Below are 25,031 nucleotides of genomic sequence, written 5' to 3' on the forward strand. Positions count from 1 at the left end.
GGGACCAAACGGGGCGCCCGGGGCTCTTCAGCTGACCAGGGGTGCCTGGGAGTGGGGAGGGCCAGGTCCAGGCTCCCTCCGTCCTCAGGGCCTGCTCTCCACCCTTGCCATACCTCGCCCTCCCACTGCCCGCGGCCTTCCCTGATCTGTTAAGTCAGCTCTCCCTCTGGCTCCTGGTTCCCCTCTTTGTCTCCAGAATGTTCCAGGCCCCGCCCCATCTCCAGGGAGGACCCAGGCCCCACCCGGCAAGCTGAGTGACTGCTGGACTCTGGTTCAGCTGAGACCAGCTGGAATTTTACCAAAGAAAATTTCCTAGGAACTGAGGACCCACAGTGGAAACAGCAAGGCCCCAGGAGACGGAGGCCAAAGGGCCACGTAGGGCTGACCCCACGGTTGGGCCCGGGTCGGCCTCCAAAGGCCTGCTCCCCGCCCACACCCGGTCTTCCTCCTCAGGCTCTGAGGGGCTCCAGATGCCCCCTGAGGTCCCCTGGAGGTCCCCCAGGGGGAGGTGGGAGGGCCAGGCTGGAGTCCTGAAGAATAGGGTGTCCCTCCTCTGAGAGGTCATCAGGGAAGCCCAGGACAGGCGGTCCCCAGTCCAGAGAGTGTCAGGGACACTAGTGCTCACAGGTTTCCCGTCTCCTGCCTTGTCACACGGCCACTTCAGGGCCTACAGGGTCCTGCCAGGACTCTGGGAGAGGAGCTCCCACCAGGAGTGCCTGAGTCCCTGGTGCGCTGGCCACAGGGGGACCAGGGAAACGGCGTCAAGTTCCTGGTGTCAAGTTCCCTGCCCTTACAGGCCACCTGACCCCATCAGAGGCCCGGGATTTGGCACGCTGTAGCCTGTGAAGAGCCTGTCACCTTCCCCTGCTGTGGAGATGTCCCAGGTGACAGGGGAGCCTGGGGTGGTCCCATTTCATGCCACTGTTGTGCTCGAATTCGGGACCCCCCCAAGACCACCAGAGACCAAGATGGATGTAAGCAGCAAAGAGGTGTTTACTGCGAGCTAGCTCCATCCTCCACCCACACAGCATCTGGTGACGCTGAGAGGCCCGAGCCCAGGGTTTGCAGCAGTTTTATACACTCTTTGGAGAAGGAAGGGACCCCACATACATCATAACATCTCTTAGCAAATCATCCACACCGCGTGAAAATCAAATGACAACTCTAAAACACGATTAGCACGTTCACTGGCGGGAACAAGTTGGGGAGGGGTGATTGGTCAGTACAGAGGGGGATTCATTTGAACTGACTGGTTTAAGCCAAGAGGGGTGTGCGTGTTGAACTACATGGTTTCCCAACACCATAAACTCCTGGGAGGGTCATCTGGCGTCCAGGTATTTCCCTGTCTCATGCTGATTGGTGGCTCTAGGGGTTACTATGGGTCCCCACCTAGCCAGACGGAGTCAGGGACACCTGAGTTAGCAGATCTCTCCTGTTATTTGTAGATAAATGACTCAGCAGGGTGGGAATGTGCCTGGGAGTGCTCTGTGGGTCTTTCCAAGGACAAGGGTCATGTCCCTTCCTTGGACAGGCTTTGCTCTGAGGTAGAGGCTGGTTTTTCAACACATGGAGGAGGCCAGTTTCCAGCCAGAGTGATTCCCTTGCAAGAAGATGACCAGACTGGGCAGAGACAGCGGGGGACGTTGGAGGTCCGGGTTTGGTTTGGAACCTTCCAGATTCCACAAGACAATCAGAGAATGCGAATTGGGTTTCTGAGGCTTGCCACCAATTCAGTGCTCAAGGACACTCCCGGGCCTGCTCTCAGGTACATTACTAAAACTGGACCAGTACGGAGAGGATCGTGGACCATTAAGTAAAAGATGTGACTTACTGACTTGGGACAGGCACCTAGCGCACGCCTGGAATCCCAAAAGGATCCCAAGTTCACGGCCAGCCTCAGTAACTCAGCGAGACCCTAAGCAATTTAGCAAGACTGTTTGCAGAATCAAAAGTAAAAAGGATGGCTCAGTAGAAAGCACCACTGGGTTCAGTCCCCAGGCTAAAAGGAAAAAAACACTTAAAACAAACAACACAAGCAATTGCCTCCCCCCTCTGGCTCCTGGTCCCTCCCTCCCTTCCCCCTCTGGCTCCTGGTCCCTCCCTCCCTTCCCCCTCTGGCCCCTGGTCCCTCCCTCCCCCCTCTGGCCCCTTGTCCCTCCCCCCCTCTTTCTCCTGTGCTGTCCCCATTCCTCATGGAGTCTCTCCTTGCTGCCCACTGAAACTGCCCCCCCCATCCAGGACACCCAAAGAGCAGGAGGGGACGGCGGGTGAGTGATGGGGATGGAACCCAGGGGTGATTTAGCAGGGGCCACATCCCAGCCCTTTATTTATTTTTTGAGGATATATCAATATACTTGTATAAATAAATATTTGGTCTGATTTAAACACTATTCAGCATACACATTTTATAAGACATCACATGGGACCCACTGTACAATCTGTGTGTGAGTGTGTGTGTGTGTGTGAGAGTGTGTGTGTGTGAGTGTGTGTGAGTGTGTGTGTGTGAGTATGTGTGTGAGAGTGTGTGTGTGTGAGAGTGTGTGTGTGTGTGAGAGTGTGTGTGTGGGAGTGTGTGTGTGTGTGAGAGTGTGTGAGTGTGTGTGTGAGTGTGTGTGTGTGAGTATGTGTGTGAGTGTGTGTGAGTGTGTGTGTGTGAGTATGTGTGTGAGTGTGTGTGAATGTGTGTGTGAGTGTGTGTGTGTGTGAGTGTGTGTGAGTGTGTGTCTGTGAGTGTGTGTGTGAGTGTGTGTGTGTGTGAGTGTGTGTGTGTGTGTGTGTGGTGCTGGGGGATGGGACCCAGGGCCTCGCACATGCTAGGCAAGTGCTCTATCACGGAGCCACATCCCCAGCCCCTACTATGTACAATTTTGATGTTTTTATGTATCAGTTAAAAATAAATTTAGGGCTGGGGATGCGGCTCAAGTGGTAGCGTGCTCACCTAGCATGTGTGAAGCACTGGGTTCGATTCTCAGCACCACGTTAAAATAAAATAAAAGATATTGTGTCTACCTAAAGCTAAAAAATAAGTATTTAAAAATAAATAAATAAATTTAACTCAAAAAAAGTACTTGTAAATGGTCAAACTGATTCTGCGGAGCAGATTTATTTTTTATTTAGAGACAGGATCTTGCTAAGTTGCTTAGGGCTTTGCTATTTTGCTGAGGTTGGCCTCAAGCTTGTGATCCTCCTGCCTCAGCCTCTGGAGTTGCTGAGATTTCAGCCTCCACCTTCCTACACCTTGGCAGCATCTGACGCTCTTTTCCCCACCCCACCCCGCTGTCCTGGCCTCTCCCCTCCTCCCTCCTAGGACAGTCACATCCACCCAAGTCCTAGCCACTAGCCCAGCCTCCCCAAGGCCCTCTAGGTCCCCAGGAGTCACCCCACAGACCCTACACACTAAACCCAAGCTCACTGCTTCACTGAACAGCAGCTTGTCCCCTCCGCCCCTCGTGCCCGTCAGCAGGCCACAGACCAACCCTGCAGAGCCGCCTCACCCTCCAGAACCTGATCCGATTTCAGCCCAGAGAGGGAGGCCCAAGGGGGAGGCGTGCCACCGTGTCCTCACCTGTGGAGCAGAGACTGTCCCCCAACTCACCTGTGTCCCCGGCTGACCCGGAGCCCCCGTGACTCGAGGCTTCGTCTTGTGCCGCACAGTGGCCTAGGCAGGCTCCTCTTTCTTTGAGACCATGAAAGACCTAAGCAACCTCATTCTACTTGGGGCCTCATTTTGCTCTGAAACTTAACCTCCGACCTACCGCAGTCCTGAAGGAACTGCTACAGAAAAGCTCTGTGGAAACGGCAGAAGGTGATCGCCTAAGATCGGCCAAGATACCGAAATATCTCAAATTCCAGAGGCCCCGGGGGGCCTAGGTGTGGTGGCCAGTGTCTAAACCAGAAGCCTGCAGCTTGGCACGGCCCCCCCTTGTGACATCCTCACGATTTAAACCAATCAATGTTAAGTGCGTCAACTCCTTGAAGTCACCAATAATTCTTTCCAGGTTCTTTCCCGCCACTTGATTTAGAGTTGTCATTGGATTTTCCCGCCGTGTGTGATGATTTGCTCAGAGATGCTATGATGCATGGGGGGTCCCTGCCTTCCCCAAAGAGTGTACAAAACTGCCCAAACCCTGGGCTCGGGCCTCTCAGCGTCACCAGTTCCTGTGCGCGCGGAGGACGGAGCTGGCTCGCAGTAGACACCTCTTTGCTGCTTACATGGATCTTGGTCTCTGGGGGTCTTTGGGGGTCCCGAATTCGAGCATAACCTGCAGACAGGGATAAGATTCAGACAGGCACCTGCGAGGCCCTTCTGGGGACATCTCCTCCACCCTTCCTTCCCACACACAGAGGACCTAGTGTCACTCCTGCCCCCTCTGGTCACTGGGGCCGGAGAGGACAAAGCTGGCGGTGCCTGGATCACGTGACCAAGTCCTGTTGGGGGGTGGGAAGGGGGAGGCAGGGCAGAGCCTCCGACTCCAGCGCCCCCGGGGCACAGGGGTGCCCTGGGACAGCCTGTGACTTCTGCTTACCTTCTGGGGATAGAAGGGTTCTTGGCTGAGAAGGCTCAGGAGCTTGGGGCCCCTGGGGCCCTGGGGGCCGAGGACAGAATAGGCGTCGGGCCTGGGGTCTCCATTCTTGGGGTGGGATGCTCCACCAGGCAGCAGCCAGGATGGGGTGGGCCTCTCCTGACCCCCACCTCACAATGAGCCAACGGGAAGCCAGAGCGGCCCTGCCTCTGCTGGGTTCGACCCTCAGCCCCGCATACAAATAAATAAACAAATAAAGGAATTGTGTCCATCTACAACTAAAAATAAATAAATACCAGGGCCCTCTGTCCCCAAGTCTGGGATCTAACCAAAGTCTCTGCGGCAGCCAGAACTGCCACCCCACCCCCACCCCCAACAGCAGTGCTTGGCCAGAGGCAAAGTCCCTCCTCCAACCTGCTGTGACTGCCTCCGCCTCTCCCAGGGGCTGCTGCAGGGCCAGCAGCTTGAAGTTTTGCTGGGGGTCAACTACCGAGTCGTAACCAAGACCTGCTGAGAGAAGGGGCAGCAGGTGGACTTAGTGGTGTGCCCCACGCCTGCTGGGCTGACCTTGGGGAGGTCAGCAACCTCTCTGTATTCGTATTCTTCTGTAAAGTGGGACCCAAATCCCTCTCACAGGGCTGGCGGGGAGATGGAGATTGTGTGTTGAGCCTCCTCCTCCTCTTCCCCTAAACCCCGCCAAAAGGACGTGAGAGGGAGCTCTAGAAAGGACAGACCCTGAAAGAAAGAACAGGAGAGGAGAGGAAGACACTTTAGAAGCTGGGCAGCACCTGGAAGAGAGGACACTCACCAAGGTCCATCCAGGGAGGATGATGCCCAGCGCCCGGCCAGCGTGGGCACAGCCCGGCCAGAGTGGGCACAGCACGGCCAGTGCAGACACAGCCCGACCAGCGTGGGCACAGAATGGCCAACACGGGCACAGCCTGGCCAGCTTGTCACAGGCCGGCCAGCGTGGGCACAGCCCGGCCAGAGTGGGCACAGCACGGCCAGCGCGGGCACAGCCCGGCCAGAGTGGGCACAGCCCGGCCAGAGTGGGCACAGCACGGCCAACACGGGCACAGCCTGGCCAGCTTGTCACAGGCCGGCCAGCTTGTCACAGGCCGGCCAGCGTGGGCACAGCCCGGCCAGCGCGGGCACAGCACGGCCAACACGGGCACAACCCGACCAGTGTGGGCACAGCACGGCCAGCGTGGGCACAGCACGGCCAGAGTGGGCACAGCCCGACCAGCGTGGGCACAGCCTGGGAGCTGCAGGCTCAGAGAGGCCCAGGCACCTCTGAAGACTAGACTGTGGCCCGGCGTCGGCTGGAAGCGCACTGGACCCAGATGGAGGAGCTGGCAAAGCGTCCAGATCCCACGGCTGGAGCGGCCAGACTGGATGCCAAGGCAAAGCGGAGCAGACCCAAACCAGAGCCATCTGCCCGAAGCCATCCCAGGCCATCCCAGGCTGCCGCTGAAGTGCCCAACCAGGGGACATGATCTTGGAGGAGGGCCACCTCTGGAGCAGATTGTCCCTCAGGCCACTGCTCTCTTGAAACCAGGGCAAGAACCAGGCACAGGGACAAATGACCTGCCTGGGCAGAGGGCTGCCACCGAGAGGCAGAGCAGCCAGAGAAGCTTTGTGTCTCGAGAGGCTGGTGACCGAGACCTTGAGATGCCAGGGCGGGGTCCCAGCGGGAGGGGAGGGAACCGGCTGGGGCTCCGCGGTGAGCGCTGGCCTGGCACCAGTGAGGCCTGGCCTCAGTCCTCAGCACCACTGAAACCAAATAAGTAAAATAAAGGTCAAGTTCTTTAAAAAAATACTATGCATTAAAAAAAAAAATAGGAAGGACCAAGAATTGAGCTGTCCCTGTTTATTAAATGTTTGCAGAATTTTAAAAAATTCTTTAATATTTTTCTTTTCAAATAAGTTTTACCTTTTACGTGTTCTTTTGAATCATAAATGACAGTGGCGTGTATTTTTTAATATTTATTTTTTAATTGTAGTTGGACACGATACCTGTATTTTACTTATCGTTTTTAGGTGGTGCTGAGGATGGAAGCAGGGCCTCGCCCGTGCTAGGCGAGCGCTCTACCGCTGAGCCCCCGCCCCCGCCCAGCATCGTGAATTTTGACGTCTCATCCATACACCGAGCATGACCGTCCATTCTTGTGGTGTCACACTGGCAGTGTGGTCACACACCACCACCGGAAAGTGGCGTCCAGTTCATTCTACTGTCTTTCCCTCTCCCATCTCCCTCCCTTCCCTCCACTCCCCCTGTCCAACCTGGTGAACCCCCACTCCTCCCTGCCCCCGGGTTCGCAGAATTCTGAAGACACGTGGGATGAAAGGCGAGGAGACCAGCAGCACCTCTGAGGAGCAGAGGGGAGATCTGGGTCCTAGAGCAATGGACACTGGGTGGTGGAGGCTGAGGCAGGAGGACTGCAGATTCAAGGCTAGCCTGGGCAACTTAGCAAGACCCTGTCTCAAAATAAAAATAAAAAGGGCTGGGAATGTAGCTCAGGCCTATGCTAGGCAAAGTGTCCCTGAGTTCAATTCCCAGGGCCAAGTAATAATGATAATAATAATAATAGCAGCATACATTTATTTGTTTTTTTGTTTGTTTGTTTATTATATGTGGTGCTGAGGATGGAACCCAGTGCCTCACACGTGCTAGGCAAGCAATCTACCACTGGGCCACAACCCCAGCCCCATTAAATTTAAAATTATGGAAGTTGTATCCATTAGCAAAGCCTTTGCCTACCCAAACAATGACAACAAAAATCACAAACCCCAATCTCAGAGGCTTAAACTTTCTTTTTCATTTTCTCTCTCTTTTTTTTTTTTTCGCCTCACTTAACAAGAGTTGTGGAAGTGGGCAGGGGTGTGAGAGCCAACTACTTGAGGTTCTCTTGGCCTTCCTGAATGCTTGATACCTCATGGTTACAAAATGGCAGCCCAGTTCAGCCACCACATCCTTAGTCTTCCTACAGGATGAAGGGGGAGAGACAGCACTTGCGTTGGGAAGATAATCTTCTTAGAAGCCTCACAGAAGACTTCTACCTGTGTCAGCTGGCCACATCACCTCCCCAGTTAGAAGATGGTGAAAGAAGAGAGAATTAGAAATGGGTGTGAGCAAGCTGATCAACAGGGTCCACCACAGAGGGTAAATATAAAGCTGGACATCTGGGAGTACTGGCCCCCCCGGGAGCAATAAGCAAGAAGGTCCCATCTGCAGAGGACCGACTGGTGTTTTAAATCATGCCACACAGGACTGGGTGGCTTTAAACAATGTACGTGTTTGACTTAGATAAGAACGAAAATTAAATTTCATAAAAGAACACGTACATTATGTCCTAGGGAAAAAATGACCGAACAGTAACGTCTTAGTAAATGTCCTGAACTTTTTTAAAAAAATTATTTGAACATCCAGGCAAAAAGAGAAAGTCATCCATAAAAGAATTTTCCACAGCAGCATTCAGTGTTGGACTGGGCTTACCCCGTCCTCAGGGAGAGAGAGCGGGACCCAGAGTTTTATTTGTTTATTTATTCTTTTGGGTACTAGGGATGGAACCCAGCAGAGCTTTACCACTGAGCCGCATCCCCGGCCCTTTTCAGTTTTGATTCTGAGGCAGGGTTCCGCTAAGTTGCTGAGGCTGACCTTGACCTTGGGAACCTCCTGACTCAGCCTCCCAGGTTACTGGGATCGTAGGCACAAGCTACTGTGCTTGGTTGACCCCAAAGTTTTATACCTACCCTGGTTCCCCAGGCTCGTCTGCAGACAAGGATTTCCAAGGACGCTGGAATGCAGGGAGGATGGCACCGGGGACCTTTCTCGAAGGCACAACTAGAGGATGAGCTTCAACAGCCAAGACACAGATGGCGAACCTGTGTCCATGGAGGACTCTCGCCGAAAGAACGGGGAAGCCACAGGTGAGAATGTAAGCGCTCTACCCTGGGCCCGGGGAGAAGAGGGGGCACTCCCGCGTGGCCAGAGCAGGAGTTCTGGACCCGCAGCCAGCCATCTTGGGCCTTCCCATCCCCCTGCCCTGCGCGAGGGCTTCCATCACGCAGATTCTGTTCTTCTTCAGCTCGCGCACTGGGAATGGGGGGTGGGGGGTGAGCAGGAAGAGCAAAAATGGAAAGTGACACAGTCCATGGCGCTGATTTAGTTGGGATTGATGGTGAACACACCTTCCAGCCGGCACCGAGACTTACGTACAGATGACAGGAAGGCTCAGAAGTGCTCCTACGGGACGAGGGACAGGTGACGTTCTCTGAGCAGGAAACTACCACCAGATGGAGGGTCGTTTGCCAGGGCTGCCGTGACCAAGTGCCACCCAGTGGCTTCACATCCAGACATATGTCCTCCGTTCTGGAGGCCACGTCTAAGATGTGCCCATTAGCAGGGTCCGTGTCTCCCGAGGTCCCCTCCTGGGCTCCTGCATACTGTGTCCTCCACGGTCCCCCTCTCTGTGTGTCTGTGTCCTGATCTCTTCTTGCAGAAGGTCAGTGGCACTGGAGTGGGACCTGCCCATGTGACCTCATTTACTTTTTTTTTTCTTTTTTTAATTAAAGGCAAGCAGCTTTATTAGAGCGGATGGAGGAACTTTCATTGTGGCATCAAGGTTAACGCACTACCCAGATGTTATTCTGCTAGATTTATGAACCTCATAACATAGCTCCAAAATAGAAGTTTTAAGTGACAACCCAGATGGGAAAACGACCTGTCTATAAGCTCAGGGGTGTACACATTTTCTACCGCTGCCGTATTAGTAGCTTAAAATAACTCACTCATTTATTGATTTGTTTGTTGGGTTTCTTGTTTGTTTGATACAAGGGATTGAACCCAGGGACACTTATACCTCTGAGCTACACCTCCTGCCTTTTTTATTTCAAGACAGGGTCTTGCTAAGCTGATTAGGGTCTCACTAAGTTGCTGAGGCAGACCTCCAACTGGCAATCCTCCTGCCTCAGCCTCCCGGGTTGCTGGGATTGCAGGTGTGTACCGCCAGGCCTGGCTGATTTTTTTTTTGGGGGGGGGTTGGAATACCAGGGATTGAACCCAGGGATACTTGGCTGTCACCAGCTGGGTGGGCTGGTGAGATTCACTGGGTTCAAAGGAGCTGGCTGAAGTAATAACTGAGAAAACGGTGAAGAAACCGCACAAGACACGGACATGAGTTTCTAAGGTCGAGGGAGGGACTGCTCAGTGAGCCCAGGGTCAGCTTCATGCTTGGCAGGGCCGGGAAAGGGAGCACATGCGCCGGATCCTTTTTATTTTATAAGGGACACACACAAGGGAGGCTCCGTGGAATGTTCTTCACCCAATAAGGCAGGGAACAGGGTTTCGAAGGTGGAGTCTTGGTTCCTGGTGTCCTGTGGTCAGCAGATTGATTGACATCTGGCAAGTCACACCCATCTCAGGTGTCCTCGGATCACAGGCAGAGGAGGGGCATATTTGAGTGGCACAGCCCAATCAGCACACAAGGCCAGACCAGTCCCCTCCTACGCTCAAATGCGCATAGCTCACACCCACAGCCATGGATGGCTCCAGACACTCTGCCACCCAGCCACATCCCAGCCCTATTTTGTGTTGATTAGAGACAGGGCCTCGCGGAGTGGCTTGGTGCCTCACTGTTGCTGAGGCTGGCTTTGAACTCGGATCCTCCTGCCTGAGCCTCTGAAGCACTGGGATTACGGACGTGGCCACCGCGCCCCGGCCCCGCTGATTTGTTTCTCAGGTAACTGTGAAGCTAGGGCAGCCCGGAAGATGCTTCTCAAACAGCTGTCCCAGGCAGGACGCCTGGCCGCTCTCTCCAGCTCGGCTGAGGCTGTAGCAGGGGTTCACTGGATATCTGACTGTGTCCCTTGTGGCTCTGAAAGGCCCCTGTGTTTTCTGTCTCCTAACCTTCTCTTCCCTGCTCTTCCTGCCCCTGACCTTCTCCTTCCTGATCTCACCTCCCTGGTCGCAGTTTCTCTGAATCTCCTCTATAAAAGCCCCCTGTTCCTGCTGATGGGCAGAATCATAGCCTTTTTAAAAAAAAAAATTTTTTTTAGTTGTGGATGAACACAATATCTTTATTTTTATTTATTATTTTTTAATGTGGTGCTGAGGGTTGAACCCAGGGCCTCATGCGTGGGAGGCAAGCGCTCTACCACTGAGCTACAACCCAGCCCCAGAATCATAGCCTCTGGGACGGGAGTCCTCTGTGCTTCTCCTTTGCTAGCAAAGCAATAAACCTACTGTTATGCTCGAATTCGGGACCCCCAAAAGACCACCCGAGACCAAGATCCATGTAAGCAGCAATGAGGTGTTTATTGGGAGCTAGCTGGGTCCTCCGCACACACACAGCAACTGGTGACGCTGAGAGGCCCGAGCCCAGGGTTTGCAGCAGTTTTATACACTCTCTGGGGAAGGCAGGGACCCCACATACATCATAGCATCTCTTAGCAAATCATCCACACCGCGGGAAAACCAAATAACAACTCTAAAACAAGATTTGCACGTTCACTGGCGGGAACAAGTTGGGTAGGGGTGATTGGTCAGTACAAGAGGGGGATTTATTTGAACTGATTGGTTTAAGCCTAGAGGGATGTACGTGCTGAACTACGTGGTTTCCCAACACCATAAACTCCTGGGAGGGTCATCTGGCATCCCAGGTATTTCCCTGTCTCATGCTGATTGGTGGCTGCTAGGGGGCTGCTGTGGGTCCCCACCTAGCCAGACTGAGTCAGGGACACCTGAGGCAGCAGATCTTTCCTGTTATTTGTAGATAAACGACTCAGCAGGGTGGGAATGTGCCTGGGAGTGCTCTGTGGGTCTTTCCAAGGACAAGGGTCATGTCCCTTCCTTGGACAGGCTTTGCTCTGAGGTAGAGGCTGGCTTTTCACTACTTTTTCCTTTTTCTCAAAACCGTGTCCTTGTTATTGGATGGGCTTGGGGACAAGGACCCAGCTTCCGGCAGCAGATCCTCTGTTCGGGTCCCCCAGGCTGAGACCCCGATGTCGGGGTCTTGTGCATGTCTTGCTTGGGGTGCCCTCCCAGGCTTACTGATCATTGGGAAAACTCGGTTCTTTGACGCTGCAGGACGGAAGCCTGCGGTTCCTAGGGGTCACCTGCCATCCCCTCTGCACCACAGGCGAGTTTGCTTAGTCACGGGAGTGACACCCACATTTTGAATGTCTTGTCCTGGGTCACCTCTTTAAAGGCAAATTCAGTTCCATGCGGAGGCACTGAGAGTCACACCTTCATCACATGAGTTTTGGAAGGACACAGTTCGATCACAGAGAGTGACAGAGAGCCAGGTGTGGGGGTGGTGTGTGTCTGTAATCGCAGCGACTGGGGAGACAGAGACAGGAGAACCCCAAGTTCTAGACTAGCCTCAGCAATTCAGCAAGACTCTGTCAAAATAAAAAATATTAAAAAGGTCTGGGGACGGAGCTCAGTGGTAAAGCACCCTGGGTTCAACCCCTAGTCCTGGGGGGAAAGAGTGAAAGAGAGGCTGGGGGTGCAACTCAGTTGTAGAGCACTTGTTGAGCATGTGTGCAGCCCTGGATGCAATCTCTTTAGTCTGTTTAAAAAGGGGGGGAGGAGGGAGCCTGTGCAGTAGCCAACTGTAATCCCAGCAACTCGGGAGGCTGAGGCAGGAGGATTGCAAGTTGGAGGCCAGCTAGTAACTTATTTAGCAAAGTCCTAAGCAATTTAATGAGACCCTATCTCCAAGTAAAAAATAAAAAGGGAACTAGGGGCAGGGCTGGAGTTATATCTCAGTTGGTAGAGTGCTTGCCTTGCATGCACAAGGCCCTAAATTCAATCCCCAGCACCACCACGAAAAAAAAAAAAAAAAAAAAGGCAGAGGCTGGGAATGTGGCTGGGTGGTTAGGCGCCCAGAACCCACCCCACCCCTCTACCCTACCCCACAACACACACATACAGCATTGGGTGGAGTTCACCTGTGAACCCGTCTGGGCTTGGTGCTTTCTGTGTTAGAAATCCCTGGTTTGTGTTCTACAACCTTGATTAAATCTCCAGCTGCTTGTGTGACTGCAGAGTCCCTGGGCTGTGACCTTCAGAGTTTCTCCCCCCCTTTTCCCCTCCCCTTCTTGGAGACAGGAAGGCTGGAGGGGGCTGGAGCTGGCCTCTCCCCTCCCCAGGCCAGATAAGGCTTTTTTTTTTTTTTTTTTTTTTTTAAGAGAGAGTGATAGAGGGAGAGAGAGAATTTTTTTTTTTAATATGTATTTTTTAGTTTTCGGGGGACACAATGTCTTTGTTTGTATGTGGTGCTGAGGATCGAACCCGGGCCCCTTGCACGCCAGGCGAGCGCGCTACCGCTCTACCGCCTGAGCCACATCCCCAGCCCCAGATAGGCTTTTGCAAAGTGCTCTCCCTCAGGCCTGCCCTTTGTTACAGGGGCCAGGACAGGACACTCCAAACATTTCAGAATGCTGGGCTTTCCTTCCCACTGTCCACAGCGCAAAGGTTTCTTTACAGTGAGAAGGGGGGGGGGGTCTTGAGGTTAGGTGCACAGGAGTGGGGGCCTGGGCCTTTAACCCTTCAGCATCCGCAAGTGCAGGTCAAGCGCCCCCCTCTATGTCCCCTTTCTTGGCCAGTGGTCTTTCCTGCGGCCTCCGTCACCAGATGGTCTGGGAAGACCTGTTTCTCCTTGTGTTGGGTCTTTTCCTGGTTAGGAGAAGGGTGAAGACTTCCCCGCTCCTGCATTGCAGCCTGGAGTTTTCAAGAGAACCGCCCCCCCCCCAACGGGGTTCACACCTGACAACTGCCCTGGTTGGCTCTGTCCCTGTGTCCCTTACTATAAACCGATGACCTGCACTAGTGTGACGCCAGCCAGGTCTGACCTGAGAGTTCCAGCCCCCGTGTGGCTTGCTTTTGGCCTCCACCTGCATGTCCCGTAAGTGCCTCAACAAACCCAAGTGTCCACCTTGAGCACCTCGTGCCCCCTTCATTCAACTCACTGCCCAGCCCAGGCCCCTCTCTCCGGTGCCAGCCTCCAAGTGCCCAGGCCAGAATTTTCTGCTCCCTTCCAGACACTTCCTCTCCCTGCCCTTAGCAACAGCCCCACCCAGTTTTTTTGGAGCCTGAGCTGAGAGTCCACCCACAGCCACCCTGCTTCTTCCTCCCAGGTCCCTCAGCCACCCCCAGCCCGGGGCTCCCTTGCTCACCGGCTCGCAGACCTCCACCTCCCAGCCAGGCCAGGCGACCTCTGCTCCGTCTTCTGCTCCCCCGAAGCGGCGGGCTCCCTTTCTAGCACAGACCTCTGCTCACTCCTGTGGGGCTCAGGCAGCCAGTACACCTTCCAGGTGAAGGCCCACCTGTCCACAGCCGTCCCCCGGGGCAGGCCTAGCTTAGATCCGTCTCCCCAGAGCCTGCCCTGGTCTCCCAGGCCAGTAAGATGCAGAGAAGCTGGACTCACCGGGAAGAAGCATTTGCTGACTTCTGGGATGTAATGTTCCCACCGTGCCCAGCTTCGTGCCACTAACGCCACGTCACCACGCATGAGTTGCAAGAGGCGCAGGCCCGGCTCTTGTGGCACCTAATGGACAGATGGCCCAGCCTCCTGGGCTCAGCCTGTGTCTCTGCACCTTGTGTTCATCTGCATCATCATGGACTGAGGGGTTTGTTTGTCTTGTACCAGGGATTGAACTCAGGGGCGCTCGACTACTGAGCCCCATCCCCAGCCCTGTATAGAATTTTATTTAGAGACAGGGTCTCACTGAGTTACTAAGCACCTCGCTTTTGCTGTGGCTGGCTCTGAACTCCCGATCCTCCTGCCTCAGCCTCTGGAGCCACTGGGATTACAGGCGTGGCCACCAACCCCGGCTCGACAGCAGGTTTGCTGGTGAATCTTGGTTGTCAATTGGTTGGATGGAGACACCGAGGAAATTGGTAAAACACACTGGGTGTGTTACGAGGGTGTTTGGCATCTGTGACAGTCACCTGGGCGGGGAGACCTGCCCTGAATGTGTCAGCACCAGGCAATAGGTGTGGGGTGGGGGCCCAGGAACAAGGTGGGACGAGGAAGCCAGGAAGCCACCAGCGCATGCAGGTTGGGTTCTTTTTGAGTGGGTGGGTCTTTGGCTGCGGCCTTTGCCCTAGGACTGACCGTCAGACGCCAGCTCCTTCAGCCCTGCCAAGTGGACTGCACAGGCCACTCTCCAGGGGCTCCCAGCCTTTCCGCCTCCAGCTGGGGCTGCAGCATTAATCCCTCTTGTTCTGAGGCTTCCAGGCTCTTGGGCTGAGCAACTGTTCCCTGGCTCTCCAGCCTGCAGATGGCCGTTGGGGGACCTCCCGGCCTCTGAAGGCATGAGTCATGGCAATCAATCCTCTTATAATTATGTAATGCTCTCGGTGCCAGAGAACACTGGCCACTTCAACAGGGAACGTGAACGAAGTCAAAACCAACTCTGACCGCCCGAGGAAGGGGCCAGGGCAGGAAGGAGTGCCTCTAAGCCACCCTGTGCCCTCCTGCCTGCCTGGCCCTAGTGACCCACCCTTCAGGAGACTCAAATAGCCGGCAAGGTGGCCCCTGCCTGTCATTCCAGCAGCTTGGGAGGCTGAGATAGGAGAATCTCGAGTTCAAAACCAGCCTCAGCAACCGCGAGGTGCTAAGCACCTCAGTGAGACCCTGTCTCTAAATAAAATCCAAAACAGGACTGGGGGTGTGGCTCAGTGGTCGAGTGCCCCGAGTTCAATCCCTGGTACCAAAAAAAAAAAAAAGGCACCCTCCATTTATGTGAGAATTGCTCGGATAGGAAAACTGTGAAGTCCTACCGAGAAGTTAGGGGTCAGAGCAGTAGGCCAGGGTGGTCTAGGGCAGGGGACCAGCAGGGGGGTAGGCTGGGAAGATTGCGTCCTCCTGGATGGGATGAATCTGGGGTCCTTCACTTCCTTGATGGACTTCTGACGGACTTCCCTGTCCTCCTGTGTCTTCCAAGTTGACCTGAGACCTCTGGTTGGATGTGTGACCCTTGGTCCGCGGCTGGACACAGAGCTCGCCCCTTCTGGGGTAACACGTGGCTAGTCACTCGTTTTTTTTAACCTTCTCTTGAATTCTTGTCCTTCACAATCGGGGGTGACCATGCTCACACTGAAAGGCGCCTCTTCCTCTGGCCATCATGTGGCCAGCGGTGCCGTGAGCCTGCGCTGCTGTTCTGTGGTCCAGTTTCTGCTTAGAGCTCCAGCCACCAGCCCCGTCCATTCTCTTGGTTTACACAGAGAAAGCAAAACATCTCTTTGTTCCCCATCATAAAAAAGAACGCACAGACCAACATGTCCTCGTCTGTTAAGCTCAATAAAAGTTCAAATGTTTATCTCTTTATATTACAACATTTTTAATGCTTCACATTAATTTCCCTTTATCATTAGAGATACAGCTTTTCACAGAACTAGTTCATTCAAATGAAAAGGAATTACTACTGTAATTAATATTTTCTTTTGCAATGTTGGGGATCAACCCCAGGGCCTCCCACATGCTAGGCAAATGCTCTACCACTGAGCTACATCCCCAGTCCCCTATCTACTGTTTTAAACAAAACTCCTGTCCTTTTAAATGTTTACCATCGCTGGGCCTGGTGGCACACACCTGGAATCCAGCGACACAGCAGGCTAAGGCAGGAGGATTGCAAATTCAAGGCCAGCCTCAGCAACTTAGCAAGACCCTCAGCAAATGAATGAGACCCTGTCTCAAAATAAGAAACATAAAATATCCTTTGGGGAAGGTAAGGGAAGGGAACCGAAGACAGAGGCTAGAGAGGGAGTCCCCTGCCCTGCCAACTGAGGTAAGGATGTTGCAATCTGCCTTCTGACCCCTGCTCAAGAGCCTAGGAAACACCCAGTGGAGATAGCCTGGATTTGATGGAAAGACACTTTTTTTTTTTTTTTTTTGGTCTGTTTGTCTGTTTTCAGATGAACCCAGGGCCTTATAATGTAAGGCAAGTGCTCTGCCCCTGGCAAGTGACCTCTCTGAGCTGCATCCGAGTGACTGCTGCCCATGCCAACGGTCAGGAGTTTCTCATGTGGGTCTTAAATCTGCTTTTGGAACTCAGGTTCTGCAGAGAACGTGCCTCCCCCAGCACAGCCCCGCAGATGCGAGTGTTGGGGGCCTAGCTGCGGGCCTTCAGGGGAGGCCATGCCTACCTCCCGAGCCTGGGGTGCTCCTGGGTTGGAGGTGCCCCCGGAAAGGGCTTGGCAGGTGCGAGTCTTGCGCCATCCGGGTCACCGCCAGTGCTTCCTCCATCCTTCACTGTGGGTGACCGAGCACAGATGGCCCTGTGCTTTCCCAGCTCTGCTTTACCAACCAGGGAGGCACAGAGGGTGAGGGAACGTAAGCGTTCGCCCACCCACCACGCCACGGAGACAGACCACCTGAGCCCACGCAGACTCTCCTTCTTTCATGATGGTCTCAGGGCCATTCTGAGGTCCAGCCCCGAGGTTCACCTTCCCTTCCTCTCAAAGTCCTCCTGGGGACCCAGGGGACCTGCGTGGGCACTGGGACGGCAGCCGATGGGGCACATGGGGCAGTGGGCAGAAAGGGTGCTCAGGGTGTGAGGAGAGTCCAGGGCAGCCTGGGCCAGGCCGTGACCTGGGCAGCAGTTTACAGATGGGCACAGGAAGGCCGGAGCAAGGCAGCCCAGAGCGTCCCCTCCACCCTCCCTGCTCCCCAACTGGGAGGCCAGCTCAAACAGGAAGGGATCTGGCCCTAGGCTGTTGGGACCTTGGGGTCAAACTTCAGTTCTGGTCTCTCACCTTTTACTTGCTCTCTGACTCTGGGCAGTTCCCCTCCTGGCTCCGGCTGTCAGGCTATAAAGTGGGAGTGCCCGGAGAGGAGAGGGCGGTGGGAAGGACTGGCTGCTGGGAGGTCGCTTGCCTGGAGGAGCCGGCTCTTGCTCCTCACTGCTTGTGCCCAGGGCGGGTCTCTGCTGGGTGCTGGCTGGCCTAGCTCTCCAGGGGAGGAGGCCTCCACCTGGCACCTGGAGGCTGGTGAGCTTTGTACCGGGTTTCACTTCCTGTGGCTCTTTCCTCTTAGTGACAACGGGGTTCCTTTTCGGATAACAGTACACTGTTTCCTTTGAAAATAGTTATTGGAGTAAAAAAGCCAATGTAAAGAAAAATCATTGAGGGGCTGGGTGGTGGCTCAGCGGCAGGGCGCTCGGCTAGCATATGCGCGAGGCGCCAGGTTCCAGGCGCTGGGTTCGATCCTCAGCACCACATAAAAATAAGTAAATAAAACAAAGGCATGCTGATCATCTACACCTAAAAAACGATATTAAAAAAAGAAAAATCATGAAGGATTTTACATGTGGCTGGGGATCTCCCACAGCAGTAGAGCACATGCCTAGCGTGAGTGAGGGCTTGGGTTCCATCCCAGGAGAAAGAGAGATCTTCTTATAAGAGATAAAAGGGTACAAGATTGTTTATTCTGTTTGCAGAGTTAACTGCCCTGGCATCACACTGTTCCAGGAAGGGGAACAGTCATGAAGAAGACAAGGGCACCTTCTGCTCTAATAGCTCATGTTCTAGGGCAGGGGACCGACAGGACAAAGGAGTGCGTAAGAGACACGGAAAGCGTGTTCAGTTTGCAAGAGGAAAACACGTGGAGATTGTCGGCAGTAGGTGATGTCTTTGTCCTCTCCAGCTACTGTAACAAGATAACACAGATTGGGTGGCTTATAACTAACAGAGATTCATCCTCCACAGTTCTGGAGGCTTAGAAGTCTAAGGTCAACACATGGGAGATCCAGTCTGGGGAGGACCTGCTGTCTCATAGATGGCATCTAGCTGTGTCCTCACAGAGTGGAGGAGGACGGGATCTCGGGCTTATTTATTTATTTTTAGTACCAGGGGCACTCTATCTTTACATCCCCAGCCCATTGAAAATTTTCATTTCAAGATAGAGTCTCGCTAAATTGCCCAGACTGGCCTTGAACTTGTGATCCTCCTGCCTCATCCTTCCCAGTGGAGTCTGGGGTTGAGTGTCACCGCGGCAGCCTCAGATCTCTTTTATGAGGGCTGTAACCCCATTCCTCAGGCCTCGTCCCCAACCACCTCCCAGTACTGTCATATGAATTCAGTGGGTGTGTGGGTGGTGGTAGGGGACAGCCATTCAGATAAGAGCAGGTAGTCTTCAAAGCCTCAGGACTGGTGACACTGTCTGGGTAAAGAGCTCTATGGGGACAGAAGGTCAAGAGCAGAGCATGGGTTGGGAGGGGAGCCAGCCATGAGGACGGGAGGTGACCCGTCTGGAGGCCCCAGTAGGAAAAGGCCTGAGGCTCAGGCATTGGATTCGGTAACTCGGGATCCTCCTGCCTCACCCTTACCTGTCTCGGGGATGACAGGCATGCACCACCACACCTGGCCCTCCTTCCTGGCCCTTCTTGGTGGAAGTCAGCCACGTGGGAAGGAGAAAAGGGAGGCGCCAGTTCCTGAGCAGGGGGAGGGGTAACAAGGGGAGATTAGTTTTCCTGTTTGACATCGGGATCAGTGTCAAATTGGGATTTGACACAATGGGATCAGGCTGACCTAACTTTCTAATCAGCCTAATCAACAGTTTCACCTGGGGGGGGTGATGGACTCTGGGCAGCGGTGTCAGGCTGACAGACCTGGGTTGCCCCGGTGATGCTGCGTGTGGACTGGGGGACATTCATCTGTGTTTCAGTCACAGCGCCTGGATGGGAAGGATTCAGGGAGAGGGGAGAGAGGCAGAAACGTTGACTTGAGGATTGGACCAACAATGCAAAGGGCCATCAGGGCCAGAGGCCTGGAGATGTCTGCCTGGTCTCAGGAGGGAGGGGGAGTGGGTGCCACTCAGCAGGTGGGGGTGAGAGCTGGTGGGATTTTCAAAGCGCATTTAGTGGGCACTTACTGTGTGCCAGCTCTCACAGCTGCAATGGGCCCCTGCTTGTCTGCTCAGGGAGAGGCTGGGCGGGGAGGAAGTAAAGACCACTATTGCGCATCCAACCCAGGAGGAAGCAAGTGGGGAGCGGAGCTTGCAAGAAAATAACTGAAAATCAGTATAACACTGGGATGATGTCCCTTCCCCCACCCCCACTCCGCGTTTTGTTAAGGCCCAATCCTAAAATTCCAAATAAAACTCTGGGTCTTTTTGAAGAAAAGACAAAGGATTTCTTCTGGCCAGGGCCAGGGGAGCAGAAAGCAGACAGTTCTGCAGCCCAAGACACTGAATGCTGGTGGAGGGGCCATTCAACACAGAAATCCAACCAAGAAGGGGTGGGAGAGGAACACGAACAACCATCAGTCATAAAGCGGAAAGTACCACTAACAGAACATTTTTAGATGTTCTAGTATCTACTCAGACAGCTCCATAGTTTACAGACGTTGTGGTCAGGGTGCAAGTGGGTGGGGTGCCAGCTTCTGTGCCAGTGGGTTCCTACAGGAAGGGGGCCAACTCCCAGAGCAGGGTGAGCTGTCTGAGCACCATGGGATCAGCCTGACCTGACTTTCTAATCAGTTTCACCCGGGGTGGGGGGTGATGGATTCTGGGCGGTGGTGTCAGGCTGACAGACCTGGGTTCCCGCGGTGATGCTGCTTGTGGACTGCGGGACATTCAAGTTACTGAACGCTCTGAGCCTCAGGCCTCCCATCTGTTAAATGGGGAAAGGGGTTATAAACCCTGAGGTTGGCTCCGTACCTGTTGGGCGCAGGCCCGACCCTAAGGATCGGGAAGGAGGTGCTGGCCCGCAGCTGGCCGCGGGCGTGAACCGACCCTGCAGCTGGGCACCAGACTGCCGGGCGGGGCGGGGCGGCGCTGACCCCGCCCAGGGCGGGGGAGGGGGGCGGCGCTGGCGCCCGCGGGGTTCCCGGCACTGCCCCGAGCAGCCTCTGGGGCCGGTGTCGGCTGCTCGCCTCCGCGGGAGCCGGAGGTACGAGGGGCCAGCGGGCGGGGTCCCGGCTGGGGCGGCTGCGAGGCGCGGGAGGGCTGGGCCGCCGCCTCGGCCACCTGTTCTAGAGGCGACGTTTGTGCGCACAGACACCCCGCGTGGAGGTCCCTGGCCACCTCCTTCACCCAACTGCGCCCGAAGTTGAGCGCGGCGGCGGGACCCCGAGCCCTGGTGGCGAGCGGAGAAGGTAGCAGCCCCCGGGAGCCCTCGCCCAGCCAGTTCCGCCGTGGGATGGGGCGCCCGGGCGCGGAGCCCCGTCCGCAGCCGCTCACCCCGCCCTGCGCTGCGACCTTGGGCGCGCCGGGTCCGGGGGTGCCGAGTGGTCCCGGGAGTGGTCCTTGGGTGCGACCGGCTGCGGGGAGAGCTGCGGGGACGGCGGCGGCGCCCGCCCTGGGATGCGGAGGCTCGGGACGTGCGCGGGAGGACCCTCCAGGTGGAGGAACCGCCTGGGTAAGGGCTGGGACCCCGGAAAGCCGCGGAGCGCCCTCCTAGGCGGTCCGCTCGCCCCCCCAGTCTCCAGCTGGGAAACACCGCGGTCCCCGAGGAGCCCTGGTGGGCTGGAGCGAGCTGCGCTGGAAGATCCAGTCCCCGGGTCCGCGCCGCCTCACCGCTGGGCTGGACCTCCATGCCGCGGCTTCCTTTTCTGTCACTGGGGTGTGTGTGTGTGTGTGTGTGTGTGTGTGTGTGTGTGTGTGTGTGTAAGTTTCCACCTCCTTGGCAGATTCAGCTGAGTCTTTGGCTCTGAGAGGGTTAAAGAGCGCGTCCCCTGCACCCACTGACACGGCCCTTTTGCCCTCCCCTCCCCCCAGCTCTGAGTGGTTCACTGTTCCCTGCCCTCCCTTTGGGGTCACTGAGAACCATTTATCCTCTCATTCATCAAATGCCCCAGCACCTGGCCTGTACCTCAGGCCTTCCTGTCCTCCAGCCGCTGAAGGGTTCCTGCTTTGCCACCTTCCAAAGCCACCCTGCCCAGGGACACAGAGCAGGGCCAAGAGTGGGCCAGGACTTCTACCCACTGTGCTGCCCCCCACCTGGTCTCCGTAGTCCCACCCCCAGCTCTTCAAACCTGATGGGGGTCCCTACGCCTGGTTTCCACCCTGTGCTTTCACAGTTGAAATCCCCTAAAGGAAAGTCCTCAAAGCAAAGAACAAAACAACAGGAAACCAGGGGCGAGGGGAGCTGTCCTTCTCCCAGGTGTCCTCCTTGTGCCCCAGGTGTGTGTCTGCTCAGCTGCTGGGACAGCCCAGCATTAGAAGACAACCTCTGAAGTGCAGATTCTTCTCTTTTAAAAATGTGTTTTGTTTCCTTGTACCAGTTGCTCTCTGCCGCTGTCTAGGCTGATAGGAGTTTTCCCCTTGTGGGTTGGGTCAGGGCTGGTGAGTGATAGGGTTCACAGAACCATTAGAGGTGGCTCGTTTGGTTCATCAGGAGATTATGATCCACCTCACCAGCCCCAGCCAGCAACTCCTAAACACCCCTGGCCATCTGGACCTCCAAGGTGCCCAGCATTGAGGTTGGCAGCAGGTGGATAACGTCACCAGCAGCGCACCTCCCAAGCTCTGGAACGCACTCCACCCCAGGCTCCCCACTGCCTCCCTCTCAGGTACCTCCTAGATGTGCTCACAACTCCTGCTGATTACCCTGCATTTTGTTCCTCTCACTTGGGTCTTCCCCTCCTCACCTCCAAGGGGGAAGGAAGCTTCTGGAGGGAAGGGACCTTGTCCAAATGCTGGTGTCCCAGTGCTCAGGCTGCTACCTAGTAGGTGCTCACTAAATGCTGCTTGAATGAATTAACTGAACAAAGTAGGGAGGAAAAATTCCACATTTGCATCATTTGGAGCTGACTACTATTAAAATTGCTCCTTTTTTTGCCAGATTTTTTTTTATATTTGTTTTTTAGTTGTAGTTGGACTCGATATCTTTATTTTATTTATTTATTTTTAGGTGGTGCTGAGGATTGAACCCAGGGCCCTGCACTTGCTAGATGAGTGCTCTACTGCTGAGCCATAACCCCAGCCTTTGCCAGAATTTTAAAAAACACCTTTTTCCATATTTGAATATCTTGTCTGTACAGTTGTTTTAATAGGATAATTTCATGAGGGTTTCTCACCTGTCATTTTTGTATTTTTCAATTCTTACATCTTGTTACATCATATTTATTTGATGGATTGCCTTTGATATTTAGGTTTTTTCAATAAATATTTGGCTTTTTAAACACTTCCTTGAATTTATGCATGTACTTTTCATGGAAAGGAATTCACCTGCTAGTCTGTGATCTGAATGAACTTCTACAAGGCTGTGCCTCCAGCCAGCTGGCTCCACAGAGGGCCTGTGCCCATGTGCGATTCCTGGGGCTGCGGGTGAGCGTTTTCACCATTTCCTAGAAATGGCATTTGTAGGTCAGTGGTCTGAGAACCTGGGGTCTTCCTGTGTTGCTTATCGATTTGCTTGAGCTCATCAGTGAGGTTTTTGCCCTGTCTGGTCTCCTGTGGTGGAGGGCTTTTCGCAGTGTGTGCTGGGGTTTTGCTCTACTTGTGTGTGTGCGTTTGTGAGGCTGTCTTGGCTGCATTAGCAGCGAGTGGGAAAGAGAGCGAGCAGAAGCCCTGGAAAAGGGTGGGCAGGTCTGTAAATGGAGGTCCAGGGGATGCCCCAGAGGGACCTAAGGACCAGAGGCCAGGAGGGGGCTGAGCGGGCACTTGATGAGCAGGCTTTGTTCTCCTTAGAGGTCTCAGTGCAGTCTCAGCCCCCTTGATGCCAGCTGCCAGCGCTGAGCGGGGCCTTCCATGAGCCTCATCCCCTGAGCCCTCTTCCTTGGGAGGTAGCAGGTGTTAACATCCCTGTTGACAGGCTCCAGAGGGACGGGAAGTGCCCTGCGCCCTGCCCGAGGCAGTCAACGAGTGGCAGGGCTGGGTTCAAAGTTCGCAGTCCGTGCCCTCAGCGCATGGATTCCTCCGCGACCCTACACGTCTGGTGGGTTTGGGGGCAGTGGTGGCACTCTGCTGTTCTGGTATGTGGTGAGCAACCTCTCCTCTCCTCTCTGCCTCCTTTGCCTCCCTCTGGGCCGATGTCAGTGGGTCCAGGAGCTTCTCGCCCTGTGGAGTCGGCAGCAGGACCCAGGGAGCACCCTTCCTTCCCGTGCCAGTTCCCGCATGCCCTCCCCTGTACCCACACTCACTCACCATGAGCCCATTCCAGCAGGAGCATCGGGGTCACGTCAAAGCAAAGTCTTAGCCCGCGGATGGAGCCGGACTTGAGTGGAAGAGCGCAGGCGTCGGACGCAGCCAACAGGCGCTCGCCCCGTGGGCAGATCTCTAGGGCTGCCCTCGGGTTGGGGGCATCCATGAACCACCTGAGCCCCACTAAGGGCCAGGCACTGTTAGCCTCCGAGGTGCTAAACTCTTCCCTCCACTTGGCTCTTTATCCAATGACACGGAACCCTCTCCCCAGGAGAACCAAGCTGGGCGGACCCCTTTCACCTGGCAAAGGGCCTTTGAGCCCAGCTGCGGGGCTTCCCAGCTGTGCCTCGGCTTCTTCAGCTTTTTTTTTTTTTTAATTGTTTAATTGGGCGGGGCATGGTGGCACACACCTGCAACCCTAGCAACTGGGGAGGCTGAGGCAGAAGGATTGCAAGCTCAAGGACAGCCTGGGGAACTTAGTGAGACCCTGCCTGGAAATACAAATAAAAAGGGCTGGCGATGTGGCCCAGTTGTGCAGTGTCTTTAGGTTCAATCCGCAGTACTGAAGAAGAAATGTCTAATTGACTCACGATGTCTGTACATATGGTGGATGGCGATGTCATTCAGCACCTGTACACAGTGTGTAATGATCAAATCAGAGCAATTAGCGCTGGCGTTGCTTCAAACATTTATGCTTTCTGTGGGTTGGGAATCTTTGGACTCTTCTAGTCCTTGTGAAATGTATCACAAACTGTTCTAGACCAGGGCTGTACTGTGTGCTGTGAACACCACCGGCATTCCCCTCTCTAACTTATTTTGGTCCTGGTTATCTACTTCCATCCCCTCCCCCTCCCCTTTCCTAGCCTCGAGTGACCTCTGTTCTTCCCACTTCTATGAGATGGACTGTCAGCTTCCACAAACGAGTGAGCACTGACGGTAATTGTCTTTCTAAACCTGGCTTACTTCACTTCCCATCATGTCCTCCAGTTGGTCGTGTGGCTGCAGATCTGGACCCTTGCTTGGCTGTGGGTTAGCAGAAGATTGGGAAGAATGGGAGTATCCAGTCACCATGATGCTGGGTGGCAGTCTATTTAGCTGCTTGTTATTTTATTATTATTATTATTATTTGTTTTGGTACTGGGGATTGAGCCCAGGGGTGTTTAACCCTTGAGCCACATCCCCCGCCCTTTATGGTTTTTTTTATTTTGAGACAGGGTCTTGGTAAACTGCTTAGGGCCTAAGTTGCCAAGGCTGGCTTTGATCTTGTGATCCTCCTGCCTCAGCCTCCTGAGCTGCTGGTGTTACAGGCATGTGCCACTGCACTTAGCTTCACACCTATTTTTAACCTTTAATACAGTAAGAAAAGGAGAAGGTGAAGCAATACATGAACTTTTTTTCAAGTAGAGCAAACTCGGGA

The 25,031-nt window shown here is 54.6% G+C and overlaps 1 protein-coding gene across 7 annotated transcripts; it reads right to left on the reverse strand.

Moving 5' to 3' along the window:
• Positions 1-10,592: 10,592 nt before the first annotated feature.
• LOC144378480 (uncharacterized) lies at positions 10,593-21,486 on the reverse strand. 7 transcript variants are annotated; one of them, XR_013440187.1, is made up of 6 exons: positions 20,711-21,473; positions 20,064-20,141; positions 19,094-19,204; positions 18,858-18,962; positions 13,704-18,178; positions 12,734-13,248 (listed from the first exon to the last, which is right to left on the reverse strand). XR_013440187.1 is itself a non-coding variant. In XM_078052615.1 (5 exons), the coding sequence occupies exons 1-4, from the start codon at positions 21,063-21,065 to the stop codon at positions 18,176-18,178; spliced, it is 1,050 nt and encodes a 349-aa protein (XP_077908741.1). In that variant the 5' UTR covers positions 21,066-21,486; the 3' UTR covers positions 10,593-11,924; positions 13,704-18,175. The 7 variants fall into 7 exon arrangements, 5 of the variants coding, with proteins under 5 accessions (XP_077908741.1, XP_077908742.1, XP_077908745.1 ...); XM_078052615.1 differs by lacking the exons at positions 12,734-13,248; positions 20,064-20,141 and adding an exon at positions 10,593-11,924 and having other exon boundaries at positions 19,140-19,204; positions 20,189-21,486; XR_013440186.1 differs by having other exon boundaries at positions 19,094-20,141; positions 20,711-21,475.
• Between the last annotated feature and the right edge of the window lie 3,545 nt (positions 21,487-25,031).

The sequence above is a fragment of the Ictidomys tridecemlineatus genome, chromosome 6 (assembly GCF_052094955.1).
Source record: "Ictidomys tridecemlineatus isolate mIctTri1 chromosome 6, mIctTri1.hap1, whole genome shotgun sequence".
Taxonomy (NCBI): Eukaryota; Metazoa; Chordata; class Mammalia; order Rodentia; family Sciuridae; genus Ictidomys; species Ictidomys tridecemlineatus.